The sequence below is a fragment of the Phacochoerus africanus genome, chromosome 6, assembly GCF_016906955.1.
Source record: "Phacochoerus africanus isolate WHEZ1 chromosome 6, ROS_Pafr_v1, whole genome shotgun sequence".
Lineage (NCBI taxonomy): Eukaryota > Metazoa > Chordata > Mammalia > Artiodactyla > Suidae > Phacochoerus > Phacochoerus africanus.
The window spans coordinates 119,330,482-119,354,866 of record NC_062549.1 but is presented as its reverse complement, the minus strand read 5'-3'; the positions used below and the strand labels follow the sequence as shown (position 1 = coordinate 119,354,866).

General features: G+C 42.4%; 1 protein-coding gene across 2 annotated transcripts in view; it reads right to left on the bottom strand.

Annotated features, from left to right (window-relative positions):
- Positions 1 to 24,385, bottom strand: part of PLPPR5 (phospholipid phosphatase related 5) — a 114,713-nt gene that overhangs the window by 68,070 nt on the left and 22,258 nt on the right. For both annotated transcript variants that reach the window (XM_047785220.1, XM_047785219.1), the window contains exon 2: positions 3,328 to 3,460. In XM_047785220.1, coding sequence (XP_047641176.1) covers positions 3,328 to 3,460 — 133 coding nt within the window. The remainder of the gene's footprint in view (positions 1 to 3,327; positions 3,461 to 24,385) is intronic.

Here is a 24,385-nt window from a genome sequence, read left to right as displayed (position 1 = left end):
ACTCTAACTAGAACCATTCAAATCACGATAAATGAGGAAACATGAAACAAACCAAGCACTCCTAAATATTTCATAAAATCGTAAGGAACATGCAGAGACTTAAAAGCCCACTTTACTTTGTGACAGACAGGCACACCTTGTTTACTGAATTTCCCTTTCCTGGGCTTTGTAGATAGTGCATGTTTTACAAATTGAAGGTGTGGGTAACTCTGTGTTAAGCAAGTCTATTAGCGCCATTTTTCTAATGACAGGTGCTCGCTTTGCGTGTCTAAGTCATATTGTAGTAATTCTCCCAATATTTCAAAGTTTTTCTTTATCGGTGATCTGTGATCTTTCATGTTACTATGGCACCTGTTCTGGGGCACCACAAACTCCACCCAAATAAGACAGTGAACTTAACTGATAAATGTTGTGTGTGTTTTGACTGCTCCACTAACCAGCTGTTCCCCTATATTTCTCTCCTTCCCCTCAGGTCACCCTACTTCCTAAGATACAACATGACTGAAATCAGGCCAATTAAAAATCCTCCAATAGCCTCTATGTGTACAAGAGAGAGGAAGAGTCATACACGTCTCACTTTAAATGAAAAGCTGGGAATGATTAGGCTTAGTGAGGACGGCATGTCAAAAGCTGAGATAGGCTGAAAGCTAGGTCTCTGGTGCCAAACAGTTGGCCAAATGGTGAACACAAAGGAAAAATTCTTGAAAGAAATTAAAAGTGCTACTCCAGTGAACACACAAATGATAAGAAAGCAAAACAGCCTTATTGCCAATACGGAGAAAGTTTGAGCAGTCTGGATAGAAGATCCAGCCAGCCACAACATTGATCTTAAGCCAAAGCCTAGGCCAGAGCAAGGTCCTAACTCTTCAGTTCTGCAAAAATGGAGAGAGGTGAGGATGCTGCAAAAGAAACGTCTGAAGCCAGCAGAGGATGTTCCATGAGGTTTAAGGAAAGACACCATCTCCACAACAGGCAGGTGCAAAGTGATGCACAACCTGCGGCAAGCTCTTCAGAAGACCTAACTACATCATTAAATGAAGGTGTGCACACCGAACAATAGATTTTCTTTTTCTTTCTTTCTTTTCTTTTTTTTTCTTTCTTCCTTTTCTTTCCTTCCTTCCTTCTTCCCTCTCTTTTCTTTTCCTTTTCTTTCTTTCTCTTTCTTTCTTTCTCTCTTTCTCTTTCTTTCTTTCTTTTTCTTTCTTTCTTTCTTTCTTTCTTTCTTGTCTTTTGCGAGCTCATGATAAAACTTAAATAGATGAAGAGCTGCTTCTTATAAATGAGCAAAGAAAGTGGTTTCTTGATGTGGAATCTACTGCTGGTAAAGATGCTGTGAAGAGTGTTGAAATGACAACAAAGGATTTAGAATATTCTGGTAACTTGGTTGCTACAGCAGCAGCAGGGTTTGAGAGGATTGACTACCATTTTTAAAGATATTCCACTGTGGGTGAAATGTTATCAAGCAGCATGGCAGGCTACAGAGAAATTGTTCGTGAAAGGAAGAGTCAATCAATGTGGCAAACGTCATTGTTGTCTTATTTTAAGAAATTGGCACGGCCATGCCAGCCTTCAGCTACCACCACTTTGATCCGTCCGCAGTCATCAATGGTGAGGAAAGACACTCCACCAGCAAAAGATTACAACTCATTAAACACTCAGATGATATTGATCGAAACACATTTTTTGGTGATAAAATATTTTTAATTAAAGTATGTATTTTTTTAGACATAACGTTGTTGCACACTTAATACACTAAATACAGGTGTAAACATAACTTCTATATGCACTGGGGAACCAAAAAATTCATCTGATGCACTTGACTGCCATAATTGCTTTATTGTGATGGTCTGGGACTGAGCCTGCAGCATCTTGGAGGTATGCCTGTATGTTCTTTAGAAATATGTGTGCAGATGCATAAAATATTTTACTTAAATAGGCCTCATATAAGTTAATACTATTGAGGACGGTTCAATTCCATCAAAATACTTCAGTTCTGAGTATATGATAGCTTATTTTGTTATTAAATGATTCTTAAGCAAAGATTGAGTTAAGAACACAGTACTGATGCATCTGAGAAATACAGCTTTTGAGGTTTCATATACAAGTTATCCCTTCAACGGAATAACGAGGGCTGTCGAGATGAGTGAGTCTATGGCAAGAAAAAGAACAGTCTTAGACATGAAGACTTTTCGTCTCCAGAGAGATTTAAAGGCCAGATGACATTTGATTAATCTTTACTGGGTTTATTTATAGATTAGGTCATCTATGCATAATATCTCCCAGGTCTTCATCTTGATCCCATCAATAGGAGAACTATATTGAAGGGTTACATATCCTAAATCTTAATCTTAACACTGATCAAAATTTATTTGGAGTTCCTGTTGTGGCTCAGCAGAAACAAATCTGACTAGTATCCATGAGGACATAGGTTCAATCCCTGACCTCGCTCAGTGGGTTAAGGATCTGTGAGCTGTGGTGTAGGTCGCAGATGAGGCTCGGATCTAGCATTGCTGTGGCTGTGGTGTAGGCTGGCGGCTACAGCTCCAATTCGACCCCTTGCCTGGGAACCTCCATATGCCCCAGGTGCGGCCCTAAAAAGACAAAAAAAAAAAAGAATTTAATCTTAAATGTTATTTAATATATACAGGCATACTTTTTCTTATCCGATAAAGCCACAAAACAATATTCTATATTAAGTTTTATTATTGTTTCACCTGTCTGGACCAAGTGCCTATTGAATTGAGGTAATTTTCAGTAATTTGTCTGTGTTCATACGTATTAGTGCTAGAAATTGAGATTTAAAATTAAAGTGTCAGTAAATCCTTGTCCTCTAAGAAAATCACCAATACATTTTGTTGTTGTTAAAAACAAAACAAAACAAAACAAAACAAAACCCAGCTCAGAAGTAGTCCACGGAGAGCTACATATGAAAATTAACGAATTCAACATTTTCTTTGCAAAGCTGTTTTTCTTGTCCTTTATAGTGTTCAGCAACCTCCCTAGATGATCAGTTCTCCCGAAGCATTGTTTCTGAAATTTAATAAACAAGGTAAATCATTTCTTTCAATTATGTGATTGGTAGCTTTCTTTAAGAAGATTAAATATCCTAACATGCTGGAGGTTTTTTCCTTACAATAATATGGAAATGACACCATGGGGTGGTGAGAGAAAACAGTATGCAGTGTTTATTTTTAACACCAAATTGAAACGTTTTAAAGAAAATATAACCTAATATTTGCATACGGTTAAAATGCTGGTCATTTTAAAGGTTAGCGTCTATAAAAACATTGTTTCAACAACAATAAAAACAAGTTAATGAACACATACCAAGAAATCGGACAGTTCTCCTCACCAGTGGGTTTATATAGCAACAGTCTCCAGTCAAAATAGTTTTCTCCTGGTTTTCAAAATCCCTTGTGGCCAGTTGTAGGCAAAACACAGCAGTTTCTCCAACGATTATCTTGCAAGAAAATAAAAGGTGAAAGAACATTAGAATTTAACCAGTATAAATGGAGACTAGATTTCTTCTTAAAAAGTGCAAAAAGAGTCCCTTTGAGTAGCAACAATCTTAATATAAAACTGAACCACATTTGGGTAATCAACCCTTCTATTATAATCTTTATGTAGAAAACCCATATACCCCTCAATTCAAGAAAGTATTACGCTGGCAAAAAATTTGACTCTGCCATAGAAATCAGAACAATACAAAAATATTCTTAAAAGGACCTGATATATACATACTAATTGAAAATTATATTAATACTTTTATAACAAGAAAATCTAATCAAAATAATATTATTCTATTCTGGGGCATTATTAAGAATTGTAATCACTAATATATTCTTTATAGTGTAGTATAAATAGGTCATTTTAGTCTTCATAAAAAAATTATATGAAACGGAGAATACCATCATACCTCTTTCACAAGGGCAAAAACCAAGATTTGGAACTCAAATGCACTGTTGAAGGCCACAGAGCCAGTGAGGAGAAAAATTAGGTTCTGGTCCAGATTCTTTGCTCAACTATGCTGATTTATGAAAGGATCTCGCTACTTTCCACTGGTGTTTGTACCATTTCACTCGTTTTCATACGTGGTCTTTAAAATCACCCAGCAGGGTACTAGAGCAAGTGTCATGTGTCATCATATCATTTTATGGATGAGAAAATGAAAGCTTGGGGAGCTTAAATAATTTGCTCCCCATAAGGCTAGTTAGAAGCCAAGAAAAAAATTTCTGACTAAGCCCTAGATCTTCTGACTCTATTTAATAACCATGAACAATTGCACTAGAAATAAGACTATGAGAAAAGAAACTGCGGCCAATAGCAAGTTTCCTGTTTTGTCATCATTAAGGTTCACTTTTAGTTCACCTGATCAGAGTTAAATAATGTACTATATAGGGATTCCCCAGTATCCTCTGAAGAAGGGACTTGGGGGTCTATGTGAAAAGTAATGCCTGTGATTTTTCAAAATTCTAAGTGGAAGGTAGAGAAGGAGGTCACAGGAGATTAATGTTTAATTTCATTCCAATGTGTGCAACAGATTAAGAGACATCTCTTACTTTTTATGCTTCCTTCTGCCTCCTTTTTCCTCTTTTCTTACTGTATTTCTTCTTCCAAGAAGGTCAGGGGTCAAGGTTTAACCAGAAGATGTTGAGCTGAATTACTTTAAAAGAATCTAGCTTTGCCTATCTGGGAAGGCTGAACTGAATTAGGAAGGGCGAGTCTCCAGCCTTCCAAATCCTTCTGAAATGCCTAACTCTGGTAAAGCAGAGCAGGTGTATGATGAGACAGTTCATCCAGCCTAAACAGGCACAAGGGGTATTTTTTTATGGGTCTGTCAGCTGCCACCAGAGTGCTCGGAGAAACTGACAGATAGACAAGCTGTGTGTCTGACACCTTCTTAGCCCCCGTTCCGAATCACCCTTTCATGCCCTACCCTGCTCTCTGCTGCTCCATGAAGGAAGTTACTTTCTGAGTTTTCAGTTTCAACTTCTTCCAGGACTGTTTTGCTCCCAGAATGTTCCCAATTCTAACATTCCCTCACCAACACCACATCATGCGCATGCTGGATCCCCCGACTCTGCCCTCTGAGAGCTCTCGTCTCCTCCACGCCAGGTATCATGAGGTCCCCATTTCCAGGCTGGCTCCACCCCCCAGTACCCTGAACCCCCAAGTCACTGTTAACACATCAAAGCCCCCAAATTGTAGCAGATACCCAAGAACTCTTCCTGAATGCCCGAATGAATTCCATTCTCAATAGATCACATCCTCAACAGATCAGAAGGTGTTAGTCTGCTTCTGACCTTTTTGCCTGACTCCCAATAAACACTTTTTTCTGCCTTGGCCCTGAGATGACGGCTCTACTTTATATGCCAGTCCCTATAACCAGATCCTATACGCTTAGCCTCTGACTTGGTGACTCATTTCGTTACCAGGTTCCTACTGGACTAAAAGCTGCCTTGTCCGGGCTCCTCTTCCCAGTTTTCCAAATGATAACCTGCCTGCCTGTATCTCAGCACATCGCATGTTTCTGAGTTTCCTGTTTCTGTCTCGAACATATCTGTCAAAACACTGTCTTGGTCACTATCATTTGGCTGCTACTGAAGGAATCCCCCGAAACTGGGTTAAGAAGAATAGAGAGTTTATTCTAGGGTTGGTGGGTTTTCTCAGGCCCTAGCATGATGGGGGCCCACAACTAGGTCCAGGAATGGAAATTTCTCAGAAGCCCAGGCACCTCCTCCCTTAGTCTCACTCTTTCTCTCTGGAGTCACACTGTCTCTCATCTCATCTCTTCTCTGCATGCCTGACTCATTCTTGTCTTTCTGCAAGCCGGTTCTCCTGCTTCCTCGTGTACACAGTTGCCCTCGTCTCCAAGCTCCCTGCCTGTCTTGAACCTGTCAGCTCGGTTCAAGGAAAATTCAACTAATTAGATTTACTGAACCCCCATTCAAAATCCCCAGAAGGCTCAGCCTGAGACAGGTGTCTCTTCTTGTCCAATTAACCAAGGTTAAGAAGATGTGATGCAGTGTAGGAAACTGCCTCTGTGGGAGGAAGGTTCTCCAAAAAAGGGAGCTGCAGCAATGCCTATTGCAAGCTCCCATCCATTACATCTTGCTGGACCTCCCCCTTGCTGATTCTTACCCTCGACCAGCGCTTTCCACCATTTTCTCTGGATACTGTGTCCAGCCTGCTTCCTTGGACTTTGTCTCATCAAATGTGTGTGCCTAGACCCTAGTGTCCATTCTCCTGCAGCGGGTTTGTCTACTTCCCATGCTCTAGTTCTTCCTCCCTCACTAGAACAGCTACAGAGCTCCTCATCCAAATCCTCTTCTTTCTTAACTTCCCCCACCCCAACTTCCTAAGTCAAAACTCCCACTGTTACAACTCTGATAAATCCAAGCAATGAAAATAACCTGATTCTTAGGACAGTAAATACCTCGATGCCTCTTGGGTTAAGGGCACAGTGCTGGGCACTGATCTTTAAAGGTTTCTAACCACTCTGGGCGGTCACAGAGTGAAATCATTAATAATGGTATAAGGATGTACAGGCTGAGTTTTGACTGGTTTGACCATAAGTATCAGCAGAATATTTAGGGAGTGTCACTGAGTCACTGAGGGCATCTGTGATGGCCATGACTTGTGCCACTAGTCATGGCCATCCTGGACTGGGCAGGCTTTTGATGGCCCCAGCTGCCACTCCTCTGGATCAACTAAGTCCCTGCTGAGGCCACACTTCCTGCAGGTTTCTCCCAGAGATGCCTGGGCATGGCAGGGAAAGCCGGGTAAGTCCATTTCCCTGAGATGTGGCATGCCTCTAACTGGCAATTTTCGTTTAAAGACTCCCCATGATTCTGGCCAAGTCTTTCTTGGAACAGTGCTGTTCTCTGAGGGTTTTCCTACCCAATCCTGCTTCCTTCCTTCTCCCCTTCACAGGGGCCAGACCTCCGGCACAGTCTGGAGGCTCGCCTGGCCTCCTCAGGCTTACCACCTCGCAACTTTTATCTTTTACCAGCGTTTCTCGTGATAAATTTCTTGTCCATCTCATCACAGGTGGTACCCGCTTCTAGGAGATCCCAGATGAAGATGCCATCACGGAAAGATGGGGGTGACCCTGACTACTTGGCAAGGGAGGGTAGTTATGAGACAGATGTCGAAGATTTGGATGCAAGCCACGTTGGGAGGCAGGATTCAGAAAGGAACGGTCGTTCTCCACTTGACCTGAACACAGGCTAAAGTTTATTGAGTCTGCCTTGGATAGAGATTCTGGTCAGTCAATTGCAGACCTAAATTCTGTATTCCCTGATTTCATTTTGTTTTTTTCTCCTGTCCTGTCAGAAGCCCTCCCTAGAGAACTTCATTCCTCCTAAGGCTTTACTAAGCCCTGCTACTATAAAGAATCCTACTTCTCTTTCCTTTGAGCTCCAGAGGCAGGTCTCCAACCACCCATTAAACTGCAACATCTCAGCGTGCTCAGATCTGCATGCTGAAGTCATCCAAGCCTTTTCATCCAAAATGAAATCCCTGTTGCCCACCCTGAACCTCTTGCCCAACTTGGACAGACAGACCCAAACCCTCACACTCTTACATACCATGCTGCAACCCCACTTCCCTCCTTTCCCTCTATCAACGGCTAAAATTCTACTGCTTTTATATTTTATTTATATTTCACATATGCCCACTCTTAGCACTATTGCTATTTTAAAGTCCAGTCCCTCATCACTTCTTTCCTGCATTACAGCATGCTCAGAACTCACCTCTGCGCTTGCAATTTCCCTGCTCACATTTTGTGCCAACCACATGTCCTATTTATGATTTCCAGCGAGTCTTCAGAGCCAATGAAAAAACAGGATTTGCCGTACGAGCCTGTTTACAGGTGAGCCTAAACCTATCTTCTTCAACTTCTGCCACTCTTAGGAGCCCCCAGACATACTGTGTTGTAGCTGCAGCTAAACATTTTCATTCCCCAACACACCAGGCACTCCCATACATTCTGCCTTTCATTCTTGGTCCCTGCTTAAGAGAGGCAATAGTAAGCAGTTCAGTTCTTAAAACAAGATTTACATATTACCTACTCTACTGCGACTCTGTTCCTGGCACAATCCAGCCCTCCCTCTCTGTGTTCCAATAGCACTTTGTACATTTATTATGGTATTTTACACACGACTTTATAAGTATCAGTAACATCTGTCTCCTCCACTTAATTGAGAGCTTCTCTGAGACAGGGGATATGTCACATTTATCTTTATACTTCCCTACTGAAGCACAGTGGCTGGCACTAAATACGCATGGCTGCATGAATGAATGAAATCTAGCTCAATCTGTCCTTACAGACAAGGACACCTATCCAGAGAGAAACACAGAAGTGACATGTGTCTCTTACTGGCACAGCCAGAACCTGAGTCCAAGGTGAGAGCTCTTTTGACCACAGCCTCTACCTAGAAGTCTGGAAGCATTTCCTGTCATTTTTCCAAGGTAAGCCAGGTCGGCTCTCTGCTCTCCGCTGACACTCCTCCAGGCACAGCTTACATCCTGGAGTCCCGCCACATTCCTCCTTTACTACCGTCTTAAGGGAAAGCTCTTGGGACCCAAAGCACTTGATAGGGAACTGTACACCTCCTGGGCTCTCCAGGTCTAAGAGAACACAGTTTAGAAAAAGACTTTCCTGATCCTTTTGCCACACATGCCAGTCTCCCAACAAAGACCAAAAGGGCATCACACCACCTTTCTAACTTTGCCATTATTGTTCATTCTTTTTTTTTTTTTTTTGAGGCTCTGTTTCCAGCAATCTTTCTTCACATTTCTACAGCATGCTCCGCAGGTGTAACTGCACACCTGGTGCTCTGATCATTTTCTTACCACTGTCCAGAAGAGGTTCCTAATGGGGAGTCACTGACCACCGTCTTCATTAGATGCCCAAAGCGGCCCTTGGGAAAGATCCCAAGTGGTGGCTTTTGTTCCAGGGAGCGAGGACAAGGGCACATAAGCCAGAGACGGAGATGCGAAAAGCTTTGTCACTCTGTCACTTTGAGGTTTTCCTTGATAAAATTTCCTTTCTCCCGTGAACTAAGAAAGGAAAGCTGTTTGCAGAGAGAGCTGAGGGGATGCACAGTGTTAACTGAGGTGGACCCCAAGGTGCACAGCTCCTCCCCTGCCTGCCTCCGGCCGCAGGGGCCCAGAGAGTGAGAAAGGAGGACACCTAAGCAGGACACCTGTGGCTCCCTGGGGAGAATCAACCCGATTCCCGTGGGCCAGCAGTTCACAGGGGGCATTCTTCCCCCACCGCAGCTGGGAAATACAAGGAAAAGGGAAAAAAGACTCCAGCGGTAGAAGGGGGTGCATAGTAAGAACAGAGCAGTCAACCCCCACCTCATTTGCATCTGCCTTCCAGGACCCCTCACAGGGGCTTGCCAACCTCATCCCATCACCTCACCTCCTCTGCCAAGAGGACAAGCCCTCTGGTTCCTCGGGTCTATAGGATAAGATGCCCACCAAAGGCTCGGGAGCGGATACTGAAGGGCTGTCACTTGAGCAACGGTGTCTGAGCGATGGTGCTGCTCCTTGAATCACTGTCCCCTCCCAGTCCACTCACGTGGTGGAATGAGTGGGACCCCCCATCCTCACCCAGCCTGATAATGAAAGCAGCCCTACATTCCACAGACCAACCAAAACGGAGGACCCTGTTCCCTGTGACACACCGTCCTCTCCCTAAGCCACTCCATCCGGTCTTACTGAACTCAGTGTTGGTGGCACGAAGCTCCCTGAACCCGACACCTTGCTTATGGAGCCGGATCGACGCACTCCCCCATCCGAAATGACCCAGCCATGTCTCCAATGCATCTTTGAGGATCGATCTAGTATCCGGTTCTCTTTCTCATCTTTTACCCAGTTTGGCAACAAGTCAAAAGTCCCACCTTGCTGATGAACAGCGACCTACAAAAAAAGCAGGTGTGAGTCATAAATCATCAAGCATAACTGTGTCTGTAATGAGCACATAACGCTGCTCTCACGGCTCAACCCCTGGAGGCTGACCCTCTGTGATCCATATTTCTTAATGACAAAATGCTGAAGTTAGTTTCTCCTGGAAGATAACATCATGACAGATGCATCAAACATCAATTTCCAAATGACTTAATGTTTTCATTTATAAAAATCCAATTAGAAATTCCTCTTCCCTTCAACTGGTGGTCACTCAAAGATATCCCGGCTTCACTGGTTTGACATTAGCACACACACAAAAAACATTTCAGGTATATTCCAGCAACCAGTGAGATGGCACCTGGCTTGTGTCTTACACACCTCAGATATATGTCAACTAATATCTGAAAAGCAACTTTTAAAAGCAACTTATAAAATTTAGTAATGGCACACATGGAAGTTTTCAAAAGTAGGAGGGTACTGAGTTTATATGTGGGTGTCTATGAAACACACTATGCATTCTTGGGTATTGCAAAGACACATAGAGAGATACAGCTCATTTCCCCTCCAGCCAAAGAAAGTTCTAAGCTACATGAAGAGGTGAAAAGCTCCACTGGCTACCATCTCATTAGCTTTGTGCCATGATATGGAGACACTGAAGTTTCTTCTGTGTGTAAATGAATTTCACCCTTGGAACATTTCTGAGTGAAACTGAGGTTAAGAGAGAGGAGAATAATTTGAACCAAAGAAGGAATATTGTTAGTGAAGCCTCAGTTGCAAAATGTCTCCCAGCAATTAAGAAGCCATGCAGGACTTGGAGAATAGACTCCTGGTTGCCAAGAGGGAGGGGGATGGGAACAGAGTGGGATGGATGGGGTGCTTCGGGTTAACAGATGCAGACTATTGCCTTTGGAATGGATTAGCAATGAGATCCTGCTGTACAGCACTGGGAACTATGTCTGGTTTCTTATGATGGAGCATGAGAATGTGAGAAAATAGAATGTATACATGTTATGTGTAACTGGGTCACCCTGCTGTACAGTAGAAAATCGACAGAACACTGTAAACCAGCTATAATGGAACAAAATAAAAATCATTATACAAAAAAAAGAAGCTATGGGTATGTCTTGGTATAACCTGTATGTATTTCATAAGTTGACCACCAAAAACATAGGTTCTCACTTTCAAACTATAACGCTGCTGTGGGAAGTGGCTACCCAGTCTGGACCAACATTTTCTGCACATCTGCCTCCAGGAGAGGACACCAAAGGATAACAGTTACGCACCAAAAAGACAAAAATTCAGGTGTCTTCCCCATGCTCACTGCTGACTGGAAGCAGAGAGATTTCTGGGCCCAGCAGCTGTTGGTGCCACAAGACAGAAGGAGTCAAGGTCCCCAGGTCGGCAGCCCTGGACAGTTACATGAACACATGATAAACTCTCTTGTAGGAAGCCAGTGAAACACGGGTGATGTGTTATAGCAGTGAGAACTTTCAAATCTCCCTGTTTGTCATAAAGTACTAAGTCTAAGGCTCAGAGTGTTCAGCAGAAAATAACTTGCTAGAATTAAAAAAAAATTAGTTTTCACTGTATTCATGTTAAGGTTCCCTTCCATTTATCAGGTGAAACTAGTATTCCATTTATAGCAATAATATCTTTTCTTTTATAATAATTTGTTAGTAAAGTAGATTGATTTAAAGGAAAAAAAAATCAAGGACAGTTGAGGTTATATGCAATCATAATAGAAATCATGAAGGTGGTACTCTGAGAGGCAAATTTGGGAAACATTGAATGTATAATAAAAAGCTGGCTTAAAGCTTCTCCACGACCAAAGAAACAATCAGCAAAATAGAAACACAGCCCATAGGACAGGAGAAAACATATGCAAATCATCTATCTGATAAGGGGTTATTATTCAAAAAATATAAAGAACTCACAAATCTCAAGAGCAAAACCACCACCCAATTAAAAAGTGGGCAGTTTTCCAAAGAAGACACACAAATGGCCAACAGACACATGAAAAGGGGCACAGCATCACTAGTCATCAGGAAATGCAAACCAAAACCGCAATGAGATGGCACCTTTAATCTCTTTAATCTCTCCTTCTGCAATCCCACCCTTCACCACAATGCCTAGAATAGCACTTTGCACAGTACAAGTACATACTAATTATTTGTTCAGATAAGTATCTAGAAATCCCTTTTAAGGTACCCTCACACTTGACAGAATGGCTATTATCAAAAAGACAAGAGGTAAGTGTCGGTCAGGGTTTAGAGAAAAGGCAAGCCTTGTGCACTGCTGATGGGAACGCGAATTAGTACAACTACTACGGAAAACAGTGTGGAGATCTCTCGAAAAAATTAAAAATAGAACTACCATATAATCCAGCAACCCCCCTTCTGACTGGTATTTTTCCAAAGGAATGGAAATCAGGATATCGAAGAGCTATCTGCACTCCTATGTTCACTGTGGCTTTATTCACAGTATCTGAGATGTGGAAACAGCTGCGAGTGTCCATTTATAGATGAATGGATAAAGATGAGGACAGACAGACAGATATAGATATGGTTATAGACACAGATATATCTAGAAACTCTAATAGGTTCCAGCCATTAGTGTTTTAATAAGCCCTCCACACTCCCTATAGAAGGTATATATATCTTGATGGGTTGAATAATCCATTGAATAATCCATGGGATTATTCAATCATGGGATAAATGAAATCCTACAGCTTGGGACACCTTGAATGAACCTGAAGGGCATTATGCTAAGTGAAATAAATCAGACAGAGAAAGACCAATACTGTATAGTATCACCTCTATATGACACCTAAAAAAAAAAAAAAAAAAAAGCGGGGGGGGGGGGGGGGGGAGTCATACTCAAAACCCATAGAAACAGAGTAGAATGGTGGTTTGAATCCCAAGGCCTAGGAAGTTGGGAAAAGGAGTGATATCAGTTAAAGATCACGGACTTCCAGTTACAAGATTAACATCTTCTGAGGGTTTAATGTACCACGTGGTGATTATAGCTAAAAACACTGTATTATATACTTGAAAGTGGCTAAAAGAGTAGATCGTAAACCTTTTCACACACACAAATGGTAAATGGTAGGGAGGGATTCGCTAAAGCTCTGAAGCAATCATTCAGCAAGATTAAAGGTATCAAATCGACACCTGTCTGCCTTAAACTTACACAATGTTATATGTTAATTATATCTCAGTAAAGTTGAGGAAAAAACACTTCAAAAAAAAACCTATTTAGCATGTACTATGTTTTAGGGACTCTTCTCAGTGGTCTGCAAATACTTAGGAATTTAATATTTAAAACAACCCTACAAGGTAGGTCTTGTTATCGAAATCCAGTTACAGATGCAGCGTATAAAGCGTACATAGAGTGCCTAGGGTTGGTGAGAGAGGAACTAGCATCCGAACCCAAAGCAGTCCATCTCCTGAGCACATGCTCTTCATCTTGTGCTAAGAACCACGTTACCAGCAGTGGTGAAGACGGGGGGGTGTGGCAACCAGGAGGCCTGGATACCCTAGGGAGAGAACAATTTTAGTGAAGCAGTGGGTCAAAGGCAGATTAGATAGAAGGATATGAGGTCAAGAACTAGATTTGCTGCTGCAAATTAAGGTTTGTTGTCTTTCAAAACAAGACCCCTGCTAAAAGGCGGATAGCAGGGGCTAAGAAACACATGAAGCTGTCATACCAACCAATGTCTGGGACAACGTTATGAAATCATTTTTTAATTGGGAAGCCAGTGGAAAGGGATGTGTCTATTTCGAGAGTGCTCTATGGGCGGAGGTTCTCAGGTGTGGTCCCCCTACCTGCAGCATCAGCAGAGCCTGGGAACTTGATGGAAATGCAAATTCTCGGGCCTTGCCCCAGACCTGCTGACTCAGAAACTCTGGCTGGGGTTCCAGCCATTAGTGTTGTAATTAGCCCTCCAAGCTCCCTACAGGATATTTCAAGGGGTCTGAAACTTCTGATTACCGCAAGTTTAAATTTTTCAGGGGTACCTTAAAAGGGATTTCTAGATACTTATCTGAACAAATAATTAGTATGTACTTGTACTGTGCAAAGTGCTATTCTAGGCATTGTGGTGAAGGGTGGGATTGCAGAAGGAGAGATTAAAGGAAACCTAAAATAACAAGAAACCTAAGACTCTCACTTTCCAGATGTTTTGCATGAGATCTGGAGCAATAAAAGGACCCTGAGAAGCTGCCCGATGCTCAGCAAACACAGCAGGCTCAGAGTCCACTTAAAAAAAAAAAAAGCTTTAAATAATTTATCATTTTTTATTTTATTGAAGTATAATTGATTGACAGTGTTGTGCCAATGTCTGCTGTTCAGCATAGTGACCCAGTCACGCACACGCATTCATTGTCTCATACTATCCTTCATCACGTTCTATCTCGAAAGATTGGACACAGTTCCCTGTGCTCTACAGTAGGACCTCAGTACTTACTCATTCCAAATGCAGTGTGCATCTACTAACCGCAAACTCCCAGTCCATCCCACTCCCTCCCTCTCCCCCTTGGCAACCACAAGTCTGTTCTCTATGTCTGAGTCTGTTTCTGTTTTGTAGGTAAGTTCATTTGTGCCATGTTTTAGATGCCACATATAAGTGATATCATATGGTATTTATCTTCTCTTTCTGACATACTTCACTTAGTCTGAGAAACTAGTTGCATCCATGTTGCTGCAAATGGCATTATTTTGTACTTTTTATGGCTGAGTAGTATTCCATTGTATGTATGTGTCATGTCTTCTAAATGCATTCGTCTGTCGATGGACATTTAAGTTATTTCCGTGTCCTGGCTATTTTGAACAGTGCCACAATGGACACAGGGGTGCATGTATCTTTTTGAATTATAGCGTTGTCCAGATCTATGCCCAGGAGTGGGATTGCTAGATCATACGATAGTTTTATATTTAGTTTTCTGAGGAACCTCCATAATGTTTTCCACAGTGGTTGTACCAATTTACATTCCCACCAACAGTGAAAGAGGGTTCCCTTTTCTCCATACTCTCTCTGGCATTTGTTATTGCACTTTTCACTAGGGCTGAATCGCAGGAGAGCAGCAGGGAAATTGCCAGCTTCCCAGTCTATACGGATGCACACACATGTAATACTAGTGAATGAATGCAGAAGGGATGAGATGACCGTAAGTGCTGACTGAGGACTGTGACCAAACACCCCTGCAGAAAGGGATCCGGTCTAAGCAGTCTGGTCGAAATTAACTTTCCAGGGCCTGAGCACTAGAGAGCAGAGGATGGAGAAATACGACCTGGGATGTTTGCTCCAAGCACAGGAAAGGCATGCCTGTGTCTCCCCAGCAGCACGGCAAGTGTGGCTCTAGAACCTGAATGCCTGGGGTTGAGTACTGCCTTTACCTCTTCTTAGTTGAACGACCTTAGGTAAGTCACACAGCTTCTCTTTGCCTCGGTGTCTTCATCTATAAAATGAAGATGATACAAATGATGCCAGCATGGGCTGTGGTAGAGATTAAATGAGTTCATGGTTATAAAATTCTTAGAAAGAGGAGCTAGCAGGGTAAGCATGATGCACATTTTAGCCAACATGATGTGACCTTGAAGAATCTGTCCACCTCACACCTGTGATGGGTTAATGCTGTGACGAAGGAGTCTGCAGTGCCTGAAATAGCATCTGGGATGCCTGGAATAGCATCGCAGAGCAGTCTGATAAGCTGGGGTAACGTGAAAGTCCTGACACTCACTTTGGGGTGCGTATGTGTGTATGTGTGTTGTGTTTGGTGTTGGAGGGCAGGGGAGAGGAGCATGAGGACATCTGGTCTACTTAACAGCAATACACTTTTTTATTTTATTTTTTGTTAATGACTAGAAGCTTGTGAAAACCATCAAAAAAAAAAAAAAAACTTCTCTAGTTAAAACAAAAGCTGCTAATTAAACTTTACATGATCTTCGGACTCTGCCCAACCATTCACAAAATGCAGTGAACATAAGCTAGGAGAAAAATGAATTATAAAAGCACTGTCATACAAATTCATTGGGCCTATTTGGAGGGTTTTTAAAAAAATGTTAACATACAAGGTCAAATTCTGCATGTTCACAAATCTGTAGGCCAGGATTGTTATAACGTACCTGTCATTCTTCAAAAGAGCTGGCTCATTAATTAATAAAAACCTATGTACAGGTTATTAGCTTGCTTTCAAGCTCTTCTAAAGTACACATTTGAATTACTTTCCACAGCTCTGATCAACAATAAAAAGCAGTGCCATAAGAGGCAAATATTCTTTGGAACTTGGAGATAACGGAGTTTTTAGAAATAAGCCTTTGAAGCACAAGCAATAATTATATATCCCTATGTCAGTGCTTCTAAAACTAAGTTCAGCTGGATGTTAAGTGGCTTTTTAAAGGGGGGTTGGAAGGAGACTCTTGGACAAAAACACAAAACCAAAACCAAAAAAAAGCAGCTAAAAGCTACAAACCATAACCCCTCCTGGAGATTCACAATGCACTAGTGCACATTGACCCATGATTTCTAGCTGCCCTGTGATAGTATTATTTTACTATCTTCACTTTACAGATGACACTAAAACGCAGAGATTCTATTTGACTTAACCAAGGGTATTCAGGTAATAAGATATGAAGCCAGGACTTGCTCAACTTTATGCAGTCCAGTTCTGGAGCTTAACCTGACATGACAATGTTTTATTATTTTGCTTTATTTTAGGAAGAAAAGTCTGGCAGTTAAAACTTTTTCGTCTAAACTTGCTGCAGGTACAAGTGCGATTTCCTCTCATTAGCTTTCCTGCATGACCCAAAGCATGACAATCTGTTAAAGAAAACTGCTTTTACTGCCCAGGGTTTCCCAAAGCTATTTGATCTTAGCAGTCTATTTTGTGGGGACAATCCTATGTAGCTGGTAGAGGTTGTAGCCCGGAAACTAGGCAGAGGAAGTAAAAGCAAAGCTTTTTTTTTTTTTTTAAAGAAGAGAAAAATTCACATTTAGGAAAGATAAGCTGGCATAGCTATTTATGATAATTGCATAAAAGAATTAGGGCTCTTTAGAACAAAAACGTAAAGCTGAGATATGCTAACTTCATAAAGCAACAGGAATGCATTCGCCGCCTCTCCCTAGTTATCAGGAAGAGGAAAGAAGAACGTTTAAACAAAAGAGAACAAGTATAATGCATACAATGAGAGAGGAAAATATCACTCTAAAAAATCACCCAGGTGGAAAATAAAGAGGCATTTAAGTGGGACTCTGAGATGTATCTGTGCAGCAGAAAGGGGTCAGGAAAGACGAGCGGAATCTGCGTGACCCTTCCAATCGATGGCTAAGAAAGAAGGACATTCTGCCCCCACAGTACGGAAGAGCCGTACTTTCCCCCACTGGACTTCCTCGAGGTGTCTGCTGGCAACTGAATCCTGGGAGGATTCTCCAAGGACATGAGTCAACGCAGTGACCCTTTGTGACGGTGGACAGTAATTGCAGCTCCTTTTCTTCTTTCTGTCTTTTTTTTGACTAGTTCAGAGAATCGGTGCTGCTGTTTGGTGCGATGTCTATTGCACCAAAACACAAATCTCTGCTGTACAAGAGGACGGAGTCTGCAGTGGTCACCTTCAAGGGACCTCCCCCCATGAAGGGACTGTGCCCTCAACAGCCTAAACTCTGAAACTCTGGGGAACACTCTCCTTTTCATGAAAATAGGCGTTTTTGAGGGGACAGCTCTGGCGGAGAATGCAGAAAGAGTGCTCCCTGCAATTTCAAACTCATCATACGGATCTGCCCCAGAGACCACCTTCTACCCGGTTTTCCTGGTTTTCATCTCTCACCCTTAAACAGGCAGCTGGGACAAATGTCTCCTAAGGCCACTCATTTTTACTGGAAAAGATGACTAGACATTTGAAGGATTTTATTTTTAACACACGTTCACGGGAAGAGTAAATGTTGATTATGCAGGAAATCCGTCTACTTTACCAAGTCATTAAAAATGCTGATGAGAATGTACAAAGACCAGCATGATTGAGACCCAAAAATAAATGAATGAGATGAATCTTGGCACATAAGCTGGTTTTGCAGCGTGGCCTGACTTGTACTCGGTATACTTTCCAGCTTACTGTTCCCAAATGTGCTAGGAAAAGCTACAGTTACCATGTACATGTTCAAACTGGAACAGCTCTGATTCGGTGGAATGTATTAAGTAAGCCAATGTAAGGGTTTCCAATGTATAATGGGAAATATATTTTAGAAAACTCATCATCCCAAATACCCTTAATTTACGCTTATGATACATACATATTTCTTATATAAATTCATGAATACACTCCCTTCGTTGTCATGTTAAAAAGATATATAGCACTTACCATGGACCAGGTCCTGTTGCAAACACTTTACACATATCAGTTCAACATGGTTCTCACCCCTACCTGGTGACGTCGGATGACCATCCCTTTCTACAGATAAGAAAACCGGGACACAAAGAAATGAAGTCATTTTCCTAAGTTCGCATAGCTAATGGCAGGTGTGAGATTCAAATCCAGGCAGAGAAACTCCAATTTTAATGCCAGACGTATCATTAAAGATTTTTGCAGGAATGGAGTCAAAGCACTTTTAAAACATCCAGTGGTAACCTCCTTTACCACTCAATGTCAAACCCTATACTCTAATAGTTTATTAGTTTGCTTAATTTGGGGATGAAAACTTTAGCAGTTAAAATTTTGCATCTGAACTTCTGCACTTATGAATATAATTTCCCCCAATTAGCTTTTCTGAGTAAAGCACGAATACTGGAATTTGTTCCTTAAAAAACAAACAAACAAACAAACAAAAAACCAGTTAGATGAGGCTTATAGAGAAGATGTTCTAATGAACAGTTACTTTTACTCAAAAGAAGAGGGCAGGGTCTTCATGGTTGGGCAGCGTGCAGTGGCTAGGAATATTAACTTCTGCAATGTCTTCCCAGCCTCCTGAATCTTCTTTTTAGAGTCAGCCTGGTACCCTGCAATGTCATTTTGAAGTATTGGTGGTGATGGGGCAGTTTAGTGGGAGGTTCGGATACTATTAGCAGGAAGTTGATTTAAAAACCTTGAAGGAAAAATACGGATTCATATTCTTCTTTGAAAGAATAATAATTTATTTGCAGAAGTTTAATAGAATAGTAGAAGCCTATAGAACTGATCTTAGAATTTTTTTATTCATTTGAGTTATGAAGGGAAAAAAAAAAAACAAACCCATGACTTTGAGGTCCACTACCTATTCCATATACAGCTGACTCAGTTTCCACGCTATTCTCCCACCACCACTCCCCACGAGATTCGGATTAACGTTTACACGCATTTGAACATGAATGTTAACAAACGGCCCTTAGGCAAGAATCCTTGACTTTTATGCTTGGGAAGAAGTCGGTCTTATCCACCCCCTTTATCTCAGAAAGCCAGGCATACTCTTAGGTTCCAAGCCTGGCATAATCTTAGATTCTGCTTCGCCACTGAGTCCTATCGCAGGCTGTCAAAATATTTAGAGTCATCGTATCTCAGCAGTTAGCAAGTGTGTTGCTGGAAACAGCAAATGTCAACTCAAAGCCCTGGGGCACCAAGGTCCAAGACCATGAGCGTCATTACCCAGTGTGGGGTTTAGAAGCAGTCTTCCTCTGTTCTGCGCTTCCTATTTCATTCAGAAGCAAAATGAGTCCTCTCTGATCCCTTTTATTGCATGGAATATTTTCGTGGTAACGGTGCTGGTGCCTTCTCATGTTGCCCTGGAGGGCACCAGCCCCCTAGGGTCTCCCCCTGGGATCATCTGGGTGACAGATTGGTGGCAGCACTTCAGAAGGTTCAACAAACTCCTATGCACATAGTCCAGCACTAACCACTGTGCAAGGAACAAGAACTGCTCCAGATCCTCTGGCTTCTACCTCTGACCTACTCACAGGGGCCCTGGGAGGGGTCGGGCCTGAACAGACGCTGGGGGAAAGAACCAGAGGCCTCTCATGGGTTTGACCAGAAGAACCTCCCTGAGCGGCCTCTCCTTCCAACTCCCATGGGTGCTACAGGGCATTTCAAAATCACAATTTTCTGACCCACTGTTTATTACATTTCACAGATGGCAGGCATTTTTGAGAATTCTGGGACTCAGGGTCAAAAGGTAAACTGTTCACAGGTAATTGAAATTCTATGAATATTTGAGTGTTATGACATATATAGCACTCAAATACTCAAAAAAAAAAAAAAATCCCTCAAAAGGCAACAGGAAACAATTCTACTTAATGAGCAATTCTGAGCAGTTTTCCAGCCAGCAGTTTTAGACAGCTATTAAAATCTCAATCAAGTTTTCTTTCAAAATCTTAATTATAATCTCTCCATACGAACTGAAGCAAAAGAGTGTGAAGATGAACTTGTTATGTGCGGTACTGATCATTTTAAAGGTTTATTTAATATCAGTAGTTATAACTCATTACAACATCAGAATATTCAAGCGAATTAAAATTCTGCACATTTGGAAGTAAAACTAAAACCTTATTTAATAAACATTGATTGAACCCTAACTTATGTGTGGCAGACACAGATGTTTACCTAATCAGTGTTAACTGTCCCTCTTCCTAACATGGCCTTGATTTTGCTCAGTTAACAACCTCCTCTCCTGGCCATGAGCTCCAGGAGAAGCAGGGCCGCCCCTGCACCCCCACCCCTGGCCTCCAGGGATGAATGATCTGTCAAGCCCTGATGACCTCATCTGTGACTAGCTTAGGCCTGGACATGTCATGGATTCTGCCCAGGAAGAGATGAAGCGACTTCTGCTAGGATTGGGTGCCTCTGAAATAGGGATTCTTCTTCTTCTTCTTTTTTTTTTTCTTTTTGGAAATAGGGGGTTCCTGCTCCTTCTAGACATCATCATGTTTGCATATGATTTCTAGACGATGAGTGGCCCCTGGGCAGGTGCGAGGGGAGAGAGCAAAAGCAGAGTAGATACATGTTATGTCAGAAGAGAAAGAGAAGAGAAACCTGGATCTTCAGTCTGTGGTTCAGACACTGAATTGGTCATTTCTGAGCCCTGCTAACTTGCCACTCTGTTTTGTGATGTCATAACCTTTCCTATTGTTAAACGGTCAAGTCAGAGTTTTCTGTTACTTGCAGATGATAGCCCTCTAATTGGTCAAAGAATAAGGCCTTGAATTGTGAAGTACTATGGAGGATACAATTTTAAACGTATAAATAACAACCAGACAGAAAATCAACAAGGGAACACAGGCTTTAAAGGACACCCTGGATCAGACAGACTTAACCGATATTTATAGAACATTCCATCCCAAAGCTGCAGAATATACATTCTTCTCAAGTGCACATGGAACATTCTCCAGGATAGATCACATCTTGGGTCATAGATTGAGCCTTGGTAAATTTTTAAAAATTGAAATTATTTCAAGCGCCTTCTCCAACACAATGCTATGAGACTAGAAGTCAACTATAAGGAAAAAAAAATTAAAAAAACCACAAACTCTTGAAGCTACACAATATGCTATGAAACAACCAATGGAACACCGAAGAAATCAAAGAGGAAATTAAAAGATACTTAGAGACCAATAGCAATGAAGATATGACACTCCAAAACCCATGGGACACAGCAAAAGCAGTTCTAAGAGGGAAGTTTATAGCAATACAACCTTATCTCAGGAAACAAGAAAATTCTTAAATAAACAACCTAATCTTACACCCACATGTAAATACAAACAACTACAAGACCATGCTGGTAAATGCAGGGGTTGAAAATAGGAAGGGAATCCATTAAATGGGTGATGGTAGGATGGAGAATGAGAAAGAAAAATACCATGAAAATTAATTTTTTTTTTTTATTTGGCAAATGGCTTAAAAGGATAGGGCTATGCTGACCACACGCGAAGTCAGAGTGTGGACTAAGGAGTAAGACAGAGAGAAGGAGCAGGAAAAGGAGCCTTACAGGTGGGGTAACCATATAATTTATCATTCAAATGACTACACTTTTGAGGATGAAATGGGAGCTGCGTAATACTGATAAGAGGACAAGAGGAATCAACCAGGGCTGACCCAGACACACCAAGGCATACGGTTCCCACAATCATAGGGCAAAAGGAGAACAGAAAGTCTCAGAGGAGGGAAAGTATACGCTATTCTTAAGAAACAGTACGTGGGCCAGTCTGGCTTGAATGCAGACCAGAGAGGGGGGCCTCACGGGAGATGACATGAGGACCAGGATGCAAATGCCCTGAGATCCAAGGGAGAAGTTGGGGCTTAATTTTGTTCACAGTTGGAGGTGATAACATTTCTGGGCAGGGGAGTGGTGAGATCAGACCTAAGCGTCGGGAAGATCAATGCAGAAGCAGAGGAGACTAGTGAGAGCAGAGGAAAGCCAGGTTAAGTAGCTGTTGCAGTGATCCTTCAGGATGATGAGCCAGGCTTACAGCAGTGGGGAAGCGAAGCAAGCCCGTGCCAACAGCGCAGAGGAGAAATAGGCTTATGGGTAAGTTCTGAGATCCCCTGCCGCTGGGGAGTAGGAAACAGAGACGGGGCAAAACAAGGGACACGGAGCAGGAGCAGTCAGTGAGATGGAAGAACAAGATCACATCAAGGAAACCAGGAGATGAGAGGATGCGGGGGGGGGGCGGCGCTGATTGGTGTTTCAAAGAAGTGGAGGGCCTTAATGTCCAAGCAAGAAGACTGGTGGTGGCAACCGCCGAGAAAGCAGGGAGGGAAGCAGAAAACTTGTTCCCAGTGCCTTTGCCTTTCACAAACCCTGTCAGTTGAGTCCACACAGCACTCCCCAGTCTAACTGTAAATGACCTGACGATGGGTTGGGCTTAAATAATGAAATCAACACCATGAGGTGCTGAAGGTGGGACTCTGGAGTGGATGGCAGTGTTTCATTCCACTTCATTCCCAGCTCTGTACCTCCCCTCCCCTGCCCTCTGCACAAAGCCAGGGTCAGTGGAGGACACTGCTTTCCTCCCTGACCCCAGCTTTCAGCTCAGCTCTCCCTGACGTCTGAAAACTCGGACCTTTGGCAGAAGAATCTATGGGGCTACAGCCCAGGCTCTGTGAGTCAAAATCAAGTCTATGCTGCTAATTCAAGCTGAACGTTCTGGCCTATATTTGATAAGGAGATTGTGTGTTGTTCTTAAAAGGCAATTTCAACTGTGTGCCTGCTTTCTGCCGGCTGAGCCCAGTTCTTGCGTCTCTGCCTTGGTCACCTCTTTGGCACCCCGGTCCCCCTATGGATGAGACGGTCAGTCCTCCCTTGTCTTCCAGGCAGTGGAGTCCTTCTGTTTAACCCCATCTGGTAACGAAGGCCCTATTCTCTAACTTAGCAACAGATTATCCTAACACGCACCAGCTCCTGGATGCCTGGGGGCTGTGTTCCACCCAATATCAGAACATGCCAGTATCCCCCACCCCACCCCCCCCTGCCCCGGCCTCCCTGAGGCAGACTTTCCTACAGTACTTCTCTGCTGCAATTTTCCTTTCCAGAGCCCATGTCCTGCCATAAGACCAGCTAGATGTCCAGGGCACTTTTAGGTGAGTCTATTGTTTCCACACCCCAGCTCTTTTCCCGATTTAGGACACTTCATTGGGTTACAGAATGGGTCTCTGCCTTGCCTGTCCTCATACACAGGAGCAGGTTTCTGTATCCCATCTCATCTTTGCAAAGAGCATCCTGACAGGTGGGAACACTTGGTGGAACCAGAGAGAAACAGATTCTGCATTGTTCCCCTCCATTAACAAAAACCATGGCATGTGATCCATGTACTTGAGGAAGCGGTGAGAAGCTCTGATGCACACATACAGATGAATGGAAGGTTGTAGGAGTATTTTTTTTTTTTTTGCCAGGATTTGCAGTATGAATAAACAGTCAGTGATGATTTTTGGTGACAGTACTTGAATTAAAAGTATGACTATAGCCCATGTATAATTTCAAATAGTGAAGCACTGATTTCTTTTGATAGCTATCCAGTCTAATTTGATGCTTCTAATAATCAAGCACAAGCACAAGCAGGAACATAAGCTTCGCTGGATAAGGGTATCTGCTTGGAAAAAGGATTGGCTGGAATCCAGGCACAGTCACATAATTAGCACCTTCCGTAAAAGTGAAGGAAGAGAGAAACACTTCCCTATTTCCAAAGACATCTGGGCCCGAACTCTATCACACCAACAAAGAATAAATAATACATCCTCTTGAGGGTGGTGATGGACAGCACATGTTAACATTCGTAGTTTTTTTTACACAATTTTCCCACTACATTGTGAGATTCTTTTCCACTGTCTAACCTCCATGCCCAGCAAGTTGTCTGGCCCGTAAGAGACATTCACTGAGTTGTCTGAAAGACAAATGAATGAAGGAAGGAATGAAATAGAGAAACAAAGATGTGCATGAAAGTGTGCTAGAACTGCAGCCTTTAGAACACCTGCTGCCTCTATGGTTGCTGAAGATAAGACAAAGTCTTATTTTATT